Below are 15,062 nucleotides of genomic sequence, written 5' to 3'. Positions count from 1 at the left end.
TACTCAAGTGCAAACAAGTATAAGTACTTCAACATTGCACTTAACTACAGTACTTGAGTAAATGTACTTCCCACCACTGACAATAAATAACTTGTTACACAGTTATGTGTAAACGGTAAACACTGTCATTTTTATACAAATGTTTTTGTACAGATTAAACAAACGAGAGACAACACGTTTAGAGGTGCTGGTGGCTTGATTCTGTTTTCTTTGGACAGAGACAGGCTAGCTGTTTCCCCCTGTTTCCAGTCTTTATGCTAAGCTAATAGCTTCAGATTTCCCATACAGACATGAGAGTGAGATACAGTCCTGTCTATCAAACTTTTGTCCAGAACAAACAGGGTAGAACTTAATACATAAAGCAAATGAGGATGAAAGTATAATAATAATAATAATAATAATAATAATAATAATAATAATAATAATAATAATAATAATAATAATAATAGCGTCATACAGTTCCCATAATTTGTAACTGAATTTCAGGGGAAATCTGTGAACTATGACATATATTTACGTCAAAAGAAAAAACAAACAAAAAAAATAGAACTAAAAAAGAGGAAATTAACAGGACGCGACCTTAGTGTTCATCAAATTGAAGTTCTGCACATTTTCCTAATATTTCCATATCAAGCTGGAGAAGTTCATAGTTTCAGAAGAGCAGGTGTGAAACAGATGTGTGCGCGCTCTTAAGTAATGAAGCGCCAACATGTCAGATCCACAGTCACTCTCCCTCAACAATGAATCATCCTTTGTCTTTTTAACATTTAGGCCTAATGCTTCTTGTTGTCATATTTCTGCGTTGCGCAACGTGATCCGCAGCCTCTGCACAACACACACACACACACACACACACACACACACACACACACACACACACACACACACACTCGGAGATCCTGCTTTTGCGGAAGCCAGAGAAGCCGAGGCGGCGCTAAATTAAATTAGCATACTAACTAGTTAGCTCTGCGCCGATGTGGATGGACGGGTGAACGGAGCTTCCTGAAGAAATACACATCTTCTAAAATCAGGACACCGCTGATTCCGGGCTCATTTTGTTGGGATCTTGCTACCGTCCGCCTGCCGAGGAGATGGGGGACAAGGCGGGCACCAGGTAGGACGGCTAAGCTACAGCGGCTAACAGCTAGTTAGCATCCGTTCTCACGCACTTTGCTAACGTTAGCCGAGCTGCTGCTGGCCCGAGCGGGGTAGTTTTTCCCAGCCTGTGCAACAGAGATTTTCCTGCTTTATAGGAGAAACCGAGACAAATATCACCGAGCGCTGCCCTGATTTGTGTTTGAACCTCCAACACGATGACCTCGTTCGTAGGAGGCGAAGTTAGCCCAGCAGGGTGGGGTTAGCTAACCGCGATACGTCTCCTGTGGACAAGACGGTGCTCCAGCCTCCGATCAGAAATATGTCAAATCTCGATATGTCGCTAATGTACGTATGTAATAAAAATGCAAACAGCTGACAAATCATTCACACCATTTGTTTCATGCAGTGCACATGTAACACATGCCGCTGCACTTGTTTAAACATTAAATGCATTTTAGGGTCGTAGAAAGGAATTCCCACGGTGGTTTTCCAACAAAATACGGCCGTAGTGGGCGGAATCGACCAGTAGAAATGTAATAGATAAATGCCAGAGTTTATTAAATTAAAGGGCTTCTTGGTGGATGTTGCCAACGCCGATTTTTACGAAAGACTTAAATGATGCGCAACACGCGGAGTTGTGTTTTATTCTGTTGACTACAGAAGGAACGTATGAATTTAAAATATTTTCGAATGGAGATTGGTTCGGTCTCGCATACTGAGCGGCTATCTGGGTTAGCCTGCTACTAATAGAAGCTAATTTCAGGTATGAGGGTACCGCAGTCTTATGCTAATTATCTTTAAATGTGTTATGGCGAGTTTGAAGACTTCTCTTTGAAATGTAGCTCTTGTTAACTCGAGTAAATGAACGCGGTTTGCTTTAGACACTGTTTAAAAGCCCAAGTGAGCAGGTAAACAGTGGAAACGCCTCTAACTCGGTTTGTTATTGACAGCTCAATATGCTATTTGGACACACTTGAATATATTATAGCTGATTTAGAGCCTTCTTTAAGCCTCATGGTGCTACTCTTTATTTTCTGTACGCTCCCTGTTAATTGTGTTAGCTCAGTTATGTAGCTGCTTTCCTGCCAGTGTTCTTGTCTTTACTCTTAATCCAGACTAGATTTTGATCAGTATTAGAGCTCTTGTTTTTAGACCTCTGATTTTAATTTAATCTGCAAAACCGAAAAACAAACACTGCTCAAGCAGACCTTGTTTGTGTGGCTTTTTTTATTTTTATTGCACTTGAGAAGGTGCTTTTTCACCTACATTTTCTACAGTTCCATACAGATGTGTTTGCTCTGTGCTCCTGCACATGGGATTTTACTGAAATGATGACTGTGAGGTTTAAGTGCTGACTCTCAGCTTTAATGTGAGGGTGTTTACATCCTGCGTGTTTGTTGTGTAGACAAAGGATTTGTCATTTTACAGCTCATATATACATAAATGCCTTTTTAGGTCTTTTAGAACCAAGATCTTCTATTCAAGGAGCTTAACGGTCCTTCATCTCGTTGTTGTCACCGATTCCACCATAGTCTAAGAACCCATTGATTAAGATTAGGCAAATTAGTCTGCCGGAATATGAAAAAACGACACATAAATGATGTGATATATGTCCATCTGTCATTTTCTTTCTTCTGTAACTCCCTGTTAATATATCAAAGCACAGTGAACCAAAAAACAAAGTGGTTTTGCAACTGCAAATTTTAAAGAATGGGCCTGAAATAAAATGCTGCTCGTGCTCGACTAATCAGAAATGTTCTCCCCCATGATTCCTGTACTTTTTGAAAGGAGTCATCCCCCAAGCAGAGACTATGTTTTCCCCAAAACTTAATTTAGACCTCTTCCCTGCGGTGGACATTTCATTGAGTCCCACCAAAGGTTCCTTGTCTCTGGAGAAGGTGCCTACAGTGAAATGCTGCTTTTCATGCACATGTTGCATCTTTAGCTGCTTTCCATGAAACCCTGAACGTCTTTCCTCGTCGTTAATGAAGTGAAATGTATGATCAGGCCTCTTCATCTGTAACAGTGGCGTACATTTAATCCCAGCTCTGCCCACCTCTGTGTTAACTTTCCTGCCACCCTCTCCACACTCAACCCCCAGTCACTTCCTGTTAGGAAACAGGTGGGAAACTGGGAGGAGAGGAAATGAGCAGGAGGAAAGACAAACATTAACAGTGACGACTGTTAAAGAAACGGCTGATATCGCTTCTTGGCATGTAGACGCATTATCGTACAGGAACTGGGTGGTTTCACACTCAGCTGTGGGTTATAAGCATGGTGACCTGCTGCTGTCAGGCTGAATTTTGAGGGTTACTGCTTTGACACTTTGGTGATTATCTGTTACCCTGACCGAGCAAACTCATAACACACCAGGTCTCACTTTTAAAACACCAACACTCAGCAGTGGAGAGTTTTACTTTAGTTGAGATCTTCCATTTTATGCAGGTTTGACATGTTCTCAACCAAATTAGTGAATTTTTTAGGGAAAAATGATGGCTGAACCATGTCTTTTTTTTGTTCCGTGCAAAGCTTCTTTTGAGGTTTTCAAATGACGCTTTGAAGGTCTGTCATTATGTTTTATGATGTCATTACAAAAGACTTAGCTCATCACTTACTTCATCACTTCAACTGACAAAGAGGAAATTGGGAAAAAAGGGAAGGGAAGGGAATCTGGAACGAATTAAAATGCATTTCATGAGGCACTAGCTTTGGTTCACTCTGGGCGCTGTCATGGCGTCGTTACTGTACAATATTTGCTCAGTGAGACGATGATTGATGATTATTTTCATTATCATTATAATCTGTTGATTATTTTCTTCATTCATTAATTTATCTTTGGCCCATAAAACACCAGGCAAAGTGGTGTCATGCTTTATATCTTGTTTAGAATAAATGTACTGTAATGTAAGATAAGGAAAAGCAACAAATTCTCACATTTGAAGTTGTGAATCCGTTGAAATGTTTGCTATATTTGCTTGAAAAATGGCTCTAACAATTGATCTATTATCAAAGTAGTTTTTTGTCCATCAACTAATCGATGTGCCAGTAAACGTGGAGCACGATGTTCAGGCCCTCATCGGGTTTGTGGAGATTACAATCAGAGGGATGCATATTGTATCATTTCCAATGTATTTGCATGATTTTTGTATCAGATTATGGACTCTGCATTTAGATATGGGTCAAATCTTATGAGAACAAGAGACTAGATGATTAAAGTGCAGGCCTTTGCTTCATGCAGTAGCCACATACTGAGCAGGTGTGTGTTTTTGTATACAGTATGCAGTGCATACAGAATGTCATCTGTGGTATTTTCTGTCTGAGGATTGTATTTATTGTGTTCAGCTGTTTTCGATGGTTACATTTTAAGGTTAAAGTGAGGGGAAGCAGACACACCTCCTGCCCCAGCTGTGTACCGGACTCTTACATTAACTTACATGTAAATGTTTTGTTCCACTTACACTGACGTAGTCATGTGTCTGATAACAGTCATATCTGTCTCTCTGAAAAGCCTTTTCTGTACAGTGGAAATACAAAGAACCTCACAGCAAAGCCTCACAAGCTTCTTAAAAGTTCAATTTACATAGAAGAACAATGTTACAAGCTGCTAAGTGGTTCCTACTAGGACTGGGTGGTATGACGGTAAATACTGTGCAAGGTAGAAATGTGTTTGGCAGTACAGTTTCCACTGTGGGAGGTGTTCTTTAAGCCGTATTTACACACTGTCAGTCACAGTGTACGCACTGTTACCCTGCTACACAGCAAGTGATTGGGCGTTAATGACATTGCACGATGTTTAGCTGCTTCTTACTCTTTTCTGCTGTAAATTGCTTTCCACGCCTTCATTGACATTCTGATATGACCAAATATATGCAGTATTGATGTCAGCCCCTAAACAGTGATTGTTAGTCCTCGTCCTATACTAGCCAGACGCCACCCCTCACCCAAACCAAACATTATCTCCAGCAAGAACATGTATGACACAAACGTGTCACACGTGTAAAACTCTGGAGTTTAAGCTACAGAACTATGTAGAATCGCAGCTTAGTTTTCAATTAAGTTTTTAGTTTTCTCTTTAAAATATTGAGCTAGCTGGCTTCCTCAATATCTATAGGTAGTTTGTTCCAGAGTTTTGGGGTGTAGTTGACAAAAACTTCATTCCCGCTTTTCTCTCTGCTGTTGCTGGAGACCTCTGGTAGACCAGCAGCAGATGTTCACAGTGTGTGTTGGAAACATACATTATGCTGTCAATGATACCACGAATGGCACAGTGACAGCGTGTATAATGAGAACAGTAATGGACCAAGGCAGCTCCCTTGCGGGACCCCAAAACAGATGTCATGTTTCTCAGACACATGATCTCCATGACTGATGGAAAACTTTCTCCCTTTGGTGTATGTACAGTCAGAATGACCAACCAACCTTTCAATACAACTGTTCAAATGCTGCGCTTTGGTCAAAGAGGACAAGAATCGTGACCTTATTTTCATCGGAATTCAGTTTGAGGTCATTGATGATTTTAGTCAGAGCAGTTTCAGTGCAGTGCTTTGTTCTAAAGCCTGACTGAAATTCCTCCTGGAAGTTAGTTTCTTTAAGAAATTAGTTAATTAGCACTGAAACGGTCTTTTCCAGTATCTTACTGATGAATGGACGGTTGGATATTGACCTGTAATCGCTGAGTATGTTGTAAACAAGCAGTTGAAATATTGCATAGCAGCTTCGTGCTTCATCACTGATCCACACTGTTTTGTTTACTGTGCAGACCAGCAGGTTTATAATGTAACAGAGGATTATAACCAATAACCAACACCTTCACCTTTGTCCTCTTCTTCACATGAACAGTTCAGTTCATGTTGTTGAAACCAGTCTTCTGCTGCAATGCCCTGTGGACTTGCAGTTATGTTTATTTGTGTCTTAATGTCTGCTTGTCTTTAAACACGAGCAAGCTAAATGTCATCAGGATGGACAGGAAGGAAGGGCAGAACGTCCAAAATAAGACCCATGTTATGAGGAAATGGAATCTTCTGGTCTGTGTTGCTGTGTTTATGGATAAAGTTCCCATTTTTCCACTTTTGTTGCATTTAAATTTAAGAGAGGGAACATCAGGCGTGTTAACTGACGGTGTGTTTTAACTGTTTGACTGTTAATGATAGCACTTAAAGGCAAACCTGAAATAGAAAGATGAGTGACAAGTGTTTGTGGGCAGCGACTATGCAAACTTAAGTGTGATGATGAGCGCTGCAGTGTGCAGAGGAAGTGTAGTGAGGAACCAGTCCAGTGAACATGAGGAAGTGCCGTCAACTAGATGTCAGGTTGGTGAAATAAAGCGAGCGTCACAGAGTCTTGTGTTTCTCTGAGTCACAGCGTTCAGAGTGTGAAGTTCACTCTGCTGGCTGTTTGGCTAATGAATAACTGTGTTTTTAGGTTAGTTTGGTGTTGGAACACCTGAATCAGCATGAAAAACTGTCGAAATGTGTCCGAGCAACTCATTGAGCTCTGACCCAGAGGACAGACAGCTTCCTCAGTGTTCAGAGGACACTTCCTGTCCTTTGATCTGCCGGTTGTATACAGGCAGTGTGCACCGTTTACATTTAGTTTTTTATCTTTAGGCAAGGCAAGGCAAATTTATTTGTATAGCACAATTCATACACTAGGCAATTCAAAGTGCTTTACAGAAGCATAAAAATACATTAAAATCATACATTTCAAAGAAAGAAAGAGAGTAGAGGAGAATAGAAAAATAAAATGCAATTAAAGGAAAATTAAAAACAGAAGCCAGTAAAAGACAATAATTTAGCATTTAGAATGATTAAAACCATTGAGCAGATATATTTACTTTAAGTAAAAGCTGTAGCAAATAACAATGTTTTCAACCCTGATTTAAATGAGCTGACGCTTGGTGCAGACCTCAGGTGTGCAGGGAGAATGTTCCACAGGTGAGGAGCATAATAACTGAAAGCTGCTTCACTTTGTTTGGTTCTCATTCTGGGAACACACAGTAGACCTGTCCCTGATGACCTGAGGGGTCTGGATACCGCATATGGAGTTAATAAATCTAGAATATGATTTGTAGACCAACAGTAAGATTTTAAAGTCTATTCTTTGACTCACAGGAAGCCAATGTAGTGATCTGAGGACTGGTGTGATGTGGTCCATTTTTCTGGTGTTTGTAAGGACTTGTGCAGCAGCATTTTGGATCAGCTGTAGTTGCCTAATTGATTTTTTGTTTAGGCCAGTAAAGACTCCATTGCAAGGAGTCTTTACTGGCATGAGTTATGACCGAAGATGTTAAGTTCTCTGATCTAATTGTAGCTGGTTAGTCGCAATGGGCATTTCAAGCCAAAGTCACACTCAATACTCACAGGAGACATTTCGCCCATTAATCGCTACCTATTAGGCTGCAACCTGATCTGTTACAACTCACTACCTGTTCATGTGCTTCACGGTGGCTGCAGTAACATGCAGGTACTCCTCACACACACACACACACACACACACACACACACACACACACACACACACACACACACACACACACACACACACTCTCACACTCTCACACACACAAGAAGGATCTACATCCCACAACTCCCAGTGAACTACGTCACACCCACACATCTTAAAAACGAGGTCTGTTTTGTAAGATGAGACGATTAAACTGTGTTTTTAATGTTTTATCATGGTGCATTCCTGCCACTCAGCGTCAGTCTTTAAAAGCTGCCATTTTTGTACCAACAAAAATCCAAGTATTTGTTTTCTCCAACCTCTGAAACATTTTTGCCATTATTGGACAATAAATGTCACCACTGAAACCCAAACTATTCGTATCATCTGAAGAAAAAAGGGCTGAATGAATAAAGACTTCTTTATAGAAAAACGATGTATTACCACATACAGATCACCATTCTTTACTGTACACAGATAGTACAAATGATCCCATCTAAACTCTCAGCATCACTTCCTGTTCAGGTGATGCAGTCTGCTCTCACAGGGGGACGGGAGTGTCCTCAGTCTGTTTATCCGAGCTCCCGTCCCTGCAGACCGTCCTGCTGCAGGTGGATCAGCCGCCGTTCGCCGGTGCGACACGTTTATCCGCCTGGAAAGTTTTAGAAGCAGCCAGCCGAACGTTAAAATTTGTTGTTTACGTGCAGCCGGCTGTTTTCTCACAGAGCTTATTCCCACGGCAGCCGCTTCAACCTCACATCGCACTCAGGCAGGGGAAAGTGGATGTAAGGGAGGCAGAGATAAACATGTGATGCTCATGCCAGCAGTGAAAGACTGAAAACAGAACGTCACGTTTCGCCTGCTGTGTTTGGAGAGGTCTCACAGGTTCAGGTCCTGAGTCATCTTGGCTCGGGTCTGATGAAGTTTAGTCTCTTTTAAAGTTCACGCTGCATTGCATTTTACATCAACATCTTCATTAGGAGTTACAGCAGTTACATTTTTGGATGATTTTCTCTGTTTTATATCACTCTAAGCTGAAAATCTTTGGGTTTTATTCTGTTGGTTGAACAAAACGAGACATTTGAACACATCAGCAGCGGCTTTAGGAAGCTTCAGAGGAACTTTTTTGGACATTTTGTAGACCGATTCATTTATTCATCAAAAAAATAACTGGCAGATTAATTAATAATGGCAGTTATCCATAATTGCGACTCTAGCCTTGAAATGTTGTGTGAAATTGGCTTATGGCTACTGTCTGACTGATCCATATAGTTGTTTCTTTAACATAAATACATAACTTAGACTTCTGTGTTAGTTATTAAGGAACAGTGATGGAAACATGGACTGCGTGGGACATTTTAGAGTGTAATATCTGCCTGTCAGTGCTGTCTTCTGGACTAACTCTCTAATGGAGGCATGGTTTTGTATCTTTAAACTTTCTCTGCTGACGTCATGTTACCCTCAGAGTTTGCAAATATTTAGTCAGTGTCCGTGTCTACCTTTACTTATGACATTTGCTTCATGTTGGTGGATCGTTTCTGTCATTAAAAACTGAACAAACTGGCACAAAAATGGGGCCAAAGTGCAAAACATAGACAGAATTGTTAGTTTGTGTTTAAGCAGTCAGTGACTGTGAACTGTCAACTCTTTCAGCTCCATGAATTTCAGTCAAAGAGTCAAATGCAGTTTGTGAGTCTTTCAATCTGAATTTCAGCAAATGTTCAAAGTGGCTGCAGTTGGAGCCTTGATGCACTGGTTCAGAAGAGTCAATAACAACCAGTAAGACTGCAGAATGGGAGCTGTGGCAGCAAAAAGACAAAATGAAATGACAGTCTGTACTCTGTGTCTCTTAAACACAAACACAGAGATGTATGATGTGCAGCCAAGTATTTGGAAATGTTTCACTTCACTGCAGCAGCAGCAGCACGTGTGGCGTTTCCAGCAGCAGATCCTCAAAACACTGCTGTCGAAATCATTGTCCTGATTTACTGCCGAACATCAGGCTGTTTCCACACAACGAGCTCAGATTGCTGACATCAAATTGAGAAAACACGGGAACATTTTCAAACAGTTGATCTGCAGCAGATGGATCTTTGAGAGCTTCTGCTCGACGCTGACCGTCGCCTCAGCTGGAAACCAGCGTCTGTAAACATGAGGAGGAAGAAGCTGAGCTCCACTCAGCTCAGTCGTCAATCTTAGGACAACAGCTAACAAACAATTTTTAGTTTAGTTTACGTCTTCATACGTCTTTGTTCGACCAACAGTTGAAAGTTGTTGCCAGTTAATTTTCTGTGAATCCAGGAGAAGAGTTCGAAATGGCCATAAACAGTCACATTAAAACAAACAAACAAGTTGATTTTTTGACAGTCTGAAAAATATTTAGTAACAGTTTTAATAACTGATTAATGAAGTCTTTTATCTTTGGATCTGCTGCTTTTCTTCGTTTATGTCACAGTGATCTGAATGGCTTTGAGCTTGGACTGTTAGTGGAACTAAATAAGACATGTGAAGACGTCTCCAGGCTCTGTGAAACTGTCACGGACATTTCCTATTGTTGTCTTGTGTTTCACAAACTAACCAACCAAAAAAATGGTCTAAATTCATCAACTGTGAAAATGAAGCAAAACCAAATCTGAAGTCCTTCTAAGGAGGAGTTTGGCTGAGAGTTAAACGTCATCCTGCAGCTCATTACAGTGTTTTTGTGCTGAAACTGAAAACACCACAGTGATAAACAAGCCGAAAGTGCCAAAACTGGAGCCACAAAAACTTGTAAATCAGTTTTAATTTGTGCTTTGAAGTGATCTAAATATAACGGCGGTGTGGAAAGGAGCAGCGTCTGTGACAGGAAGCAGCCATCAGCTGGAGCTGCTGCTCTGCTGTAAACACTTTACTGGCAGCTGAAGCAGTGAAGGCGGCAGCGGCGGCAGCTCAGTCCAAATGCCAGCGTTTCCAGCTCTTCTTCATCAGCGTTGGTTCGTTCCAGCACAGCTCAGATGTTTGAGTTTCTGCTGAACGCCTCGGCTTTTTTTTTTTTTTTTTTACCGCTTCATCTTCAAACTGGAGATGTTCAGAGGAGAAACCGCTGCGTTTGTTACTTCCTGTTTGTGTGTGATGGTGGTTGTTGGAGTGACCATTTCACACAAAGCTGTGAACCCTGATGGTTCCCACCTGTTTGCGCTTTGATGAAGCTGATCAGGGCTGTGAGGTCGTGACTGGAGTAATAATCCAGATTATTTTGATCAATGCTCTGTGATTGAAGGGATTTGTGTTTTAGGATATGCTTCTACCCTCCTAAACTCTGACAGACACATTGTTATCAGGTGGTCAAACATGTCTCTGCACTGTGGTTGGTGGTCGAGTGAGAAGTACAGCGTTTGCTGCGAGGTCAGATGAATTATTTATAATTGATGTTATTTAACGGGACTGATTCGGCTGCTCGGAGTGCGAGTCGCTCTCTCTGAGGCTGAGCCAGGTTGTGAACTCTGCGGCCTCATTACCACACGGCTGTAACTGACTCGCTCATTTCAGCTCGACCTACATTTCATTTTCTGTCAATGAAGGTGACGTAGTGTGAGTTTGAGTATCACAATAAAAATCTGCTCTTCTTCTGCACTATTTGATGGCACTGACTGGAGACCTGGCTCTACCTGCTGTTTATCTCCACCAACCACTGAACTCGTATTCACACAACAGGAGTGAATGGAAACAAGCAGCAATTTGCATTTTCTTCTAGCAATTGGTGCCACATTTGGATCGCCAGAGGGGTTTTGGTCTGTGTGTATCTGCAGGCTTTATGCCTCTCGTGATTTCCTGATTCTGTATTTCCATTAACACACAGCGGTCACCAGTAACAGGACTGGTTTCAGTATACTGCAAATGTTACTGAAGGTTTTCTGGGCAGTAAAGTAAAGATGAAACCTTACATGATCACATCAGGGTAGAATCGAGTTGGAATACAGCTGGCAGAACAGGTTTACTCACATTTATTAACACTAAGTTGTTAAAAGTTTCGGTGGCCAAATAAAACAGCCTACACACTCGTGGTGGGTGTCAGATTTCTTTCCACCTGCCCCCATTAAAGCTCTGTGGTGACATCCCATAATAACCCGGGTCATATAGACTGAGTTTGCCTCTTAAACCACTTCCCTCCTCAGTTTCCTGCTGTGTTGAAATAAACAGTGGCCTTGTTTGAAACATGACACGTTTCCTCTGATTATTTTGACAAAATATCGTCACACTCAGAAAGTTCGCCAACGCGTTTATTGATGCTTTCACTTGTCGAACGTCTTCACAATGTCTTTCTCCTCATTATTTGTTGACTGATCAAAACAAATGGCTAACACGAGTGTTGTTTCTTTTTCTTCCTCTGTCTTCCCTCCCTCTTCTTCCTCTTTCCTAACTTCAGAGTTTTCAAGAAGTCGAGCCCCAACTGTAAGGTGAGTCACACGTTTGTTTATTCTGCAACAACCGCCACCCGTCTGTCCGTCCCTCCATCCGGCTAGCCGGGGACATGGAGCTGAAATATAAAGACATGTAGACTTTCAGTACAAGTGAAGCTACATATACATATTAAAATGTCCAGGGTGAAAGTACTCCTTATGCAGGGATAGTGGTGGTACCATGTGATGTTTTCAGTGGGAGAAGTATTCATATGTTTGAACCCTCTGAACCCCACAACCCTTCAGGCGGGAATGAATGGCATGTTTCTGTAAACAGAATCAACAAACTGTTTATCACAGCCAGAAACGCTCACAACAGAAATGACTGTCGGACGGTCCTGGAAAGAAACGCCTTCAGAAAAAAAAAAAAAAAAAACAGATGTTACTTTAGATATTTCTTCAACATCACTTTATTTTACACGCCTCCTTTAAAATTTGGTTCCATTTGTCGCGCTGCACAAACAACCTTTTTAGAGTTCTCCGTACTTCTAAAACCACGACTGATGTCTGCAGAGGTGGAGAAAAAATGAGCCCAAATGAGTAAAAAATGTGACATTAGCAAAAAAAAAACACCCAGAAACTGTTTGGGGTTCAGAGGGTTAAATAAAAGTAGAAATCCCACTCTGTAAAAAAACTCTGTTACACGTTAAAGTCTTATGTCAGTTCAGTGTACTGCAGTAAAAGTACAACGTTTGCCTCTGACATGTAGTAAAGTAGAAGTATTGACTGAAGTAAATGTATATTTGTGAGAGTATTTCTGTCAATTCTGAATGACGATGCACATAATCTGATATCAGATGATAATAAACTCGCTGGTTAATCGATCAGCCTTCCTTTTATTGAATTTGCTGAATCATAGTCTGTTGTGATTGGTCACGCCTGAATTTCCAGTCACAGAAAAAAAAAAAAAAAAAAAAAACAGGAGGAAAGAAATGAGTCAACGCTGACGCTGTGGTCGGTCTTTGCAGGTCACAGTTTACCTGGGAAAGAGAGACTTTGTGGATCACCTGGACCACGTGGATCCAGTAGGTGAGTCAGCACATCTGGAACTTTGTATGTTAATGTTTCATCAGGAACTGCTCTGCACACGCTGTCGCATTCATACAGGTTAAGCTTGGATGTTCTAGAAAATGATTTAGGAGTGAATTGGGATGTGATCTAGAGACGCGTGAAAGAGCCTTCAGCAGGTAGAAATGGGTCTGTGGGGTTTGGGGCTGGTGGATCAGGTCTTTGTAACCCAGCAGAAACAGCTGAACTCTGTGGACAGTTCTGTGATGACGCGGCGGTTTGTCTTCCTTCCTCCCTGCTGACAGATGGAGTGATCCTCGTCGACCCCGAGTATCTGAAGGACAGGAAAGGTAGGACAGCTTCCTCCTCAACTCTCAGCATCAAAGTATTTTTAAAAAAGGGTCACTGTGAGCTCTAGGATGGGGTCCGACAGCCAGATCCAGTCTGGATCCAGATCCAGGTCGTCAACATAAGCAGCCGAGCAGCAGCCGTTTCACATTGAGCCAGCGCTCAGGCGGAGAAAGCAGCAGTTTATTCACTTAATATTTGCTGAATGTTGAAGTAGAATGAATATTGTTTCCACAGTGTTGTTTATACTTCAGCAGCTGCAGCCCAGGCCTCCAGTGAAGAATGAGTCAGGGCGGCGTTAGAAAGGTTTGATGCTGAGGGAAATCAAACAGCATGTTTTCCTTTAACTAAACAAACTAGCTGTACAGATCCAGTGAGGGATTCGGCTTCGACCTGCAGTGTTTCTTTACCTGAACCACATTTCACCTAAAGATCAGCTTCCTGCTCTTCTTCCCGTTTTTCTTTCCAGTCATAGTTTCGTAACTTTGCTTCGTCATGTTCGTGAAGAAACAGTCTGATTTCAGCGTCTTAGTTTGATTAAGTCTTTTTCTTTTTTACATTTTAAGTCCTTAATTAACAAAGATCACATGACAATTAAAAAAAATGACACTGACGATGAGAATTAAGCAAGAACATTTCTTTTCCTTCTGTCTTATACATAATAATTCATGAGCCCTCATCTCTTAAGACATACAGTCAATTTAAAGGCTGCTTAACTGTACACATTGATTCAGTTTGATTTGTTCTTTTCATTTGCAACATAAATGAATTCCACGTTCTCTCCCATGATGTTTTTCTACTTAATAAGCTAATCAGCATTAGTGTCGGCACACCTGGACTCATCTGTTCTCCACAGCATTTTGTATTTATCAGGATTTGATGAGAATCAGCTCCATGCAAGGCGACTTTATGAGTACAGCATCTTCTTAAAAACACAGAGGCAACCACAAGGCACAATGAAATCAATGCATTCAAGTGAGATCAAAAGAAAAAAGGCCAATAAATTACAAATAAACCAGAAATAATGCATCAGAAATACAGTTAAAATGCAGCAACGAGCTGCAGGTTCAATAAAGGAAAAAAGGAAGTAGAGAAGGCGTGTGACCAATTTTAATATAGAATTTCCTAAAGATAACAGGCAACATTTCTGACCCAGTAATCTACAGTTCCTCCTCCTCCTCCTCCTCCCTCCCGTAGTCTTCGTCACGCTGACCTGTGCGTTTCGATATGGCCGTGAGGACCTGGACGTGCTGGGTCTGTCTTTCAGGAAGGATCTGTACATCTCCACCTTCCAGGTGAGAGCTGCACTCCCAGTCTACCTGAAGCCACTGCTCAGCAGTGGTGGAAAGTATATTTACTTCATAAATACTTAGACTTACTCAAAATAAAGTATTTTTACATTGTGCTGTTAGTACTTTTTTTCATGGTTCACAAACCTGATAAAACTGCTTGTCTGTCTGTCTGTCTCTCCCTCTCTCTCTCTCCCTCCCTCTCTGTCTGTCTGTCTCTCTCTCTCTCTCTCTCTCTCTCTCTCTCTCTCTCTCTCTCTCTCTCCCCCTCTCTGTCTCTCTGTGTCTGTCTGTCTGTCTTTCTCTCTCTGTCTCTCTCTCCCTCTCTGTCTGTCTGCCTGTCTGTCTGTCTGTCTCTCCCTCTCTCTCTCTCCCTCCCTCTCTGTCTGTCTGTCTGTCTGTCTCTCTCTCTCTCTCTCTCTCTCCCTCTCTCTCTCTC

General features: G+C 41.5%; 1 protein-coding gene across 2 annotated transcripts in view; it reads left to right on the top strand.

Annotated features, from left to right (window-relative positions):
• Positions 1 to 856: 856 nt before the first annotated feature.
• The window catches only part of LOC139344490 (arrestin red cell), a 27,301-nt gene continuing 13,095 nt past the window's right edge, over positions 857 to 15,062 (top strand). Inside the window, exons 1-5 of one of the 2 annotated variants that reach the window (XM_070982721.1) lie at positions 857 to 1,114; positions 11,945 to 11,975; positions 12,947 to 13,007; positions 13,292 to 13,336; positions 14,532 to 14,629. In XM_070982721.1, coding sequence (XP_070838822.1) covers positions 1,092 to 1,114; positions 11,945 to 11,975; positions 12,947 to 13,007; positions 13,292 to 13,336; positions 14,532 to 14,629 — 258 coding nt within the window. In that variant the 5' untranslated portion in view covers positions 857 to 1,091. The remainder of the gene's footprint in view (positions 1,115 to 11,944; positions 11,976 to 12,946; positions 13,008 to 13,291; positions 13,337 to 14,531; positions 14,630 to 15,062) is intronic. The other variant, XM_070982722.1, reaches the window with a different exon arrangement.

The sequence above is a fragment of the Chaetodon trifascialis genome, chromosome 16 (assembly GCF_039877785.1).
Source record: "Chaetodon trifascialis isolate fChaTrf1 chromosome 16, fChaTrf1.hap1, whole genome shotgun sequence".
NCBI lineage: Eukaryota > Metazoa > Chordata > Actinopteri > Chaetodontiformes > Chaetodontidae > Chaetodon > Chaetodon trifascialis.
The sequence above is the reverse complement of the archived record's forward strand: the minus strand, read 5'-3'. Positions and strand labels throughout refer to the sequence as shown.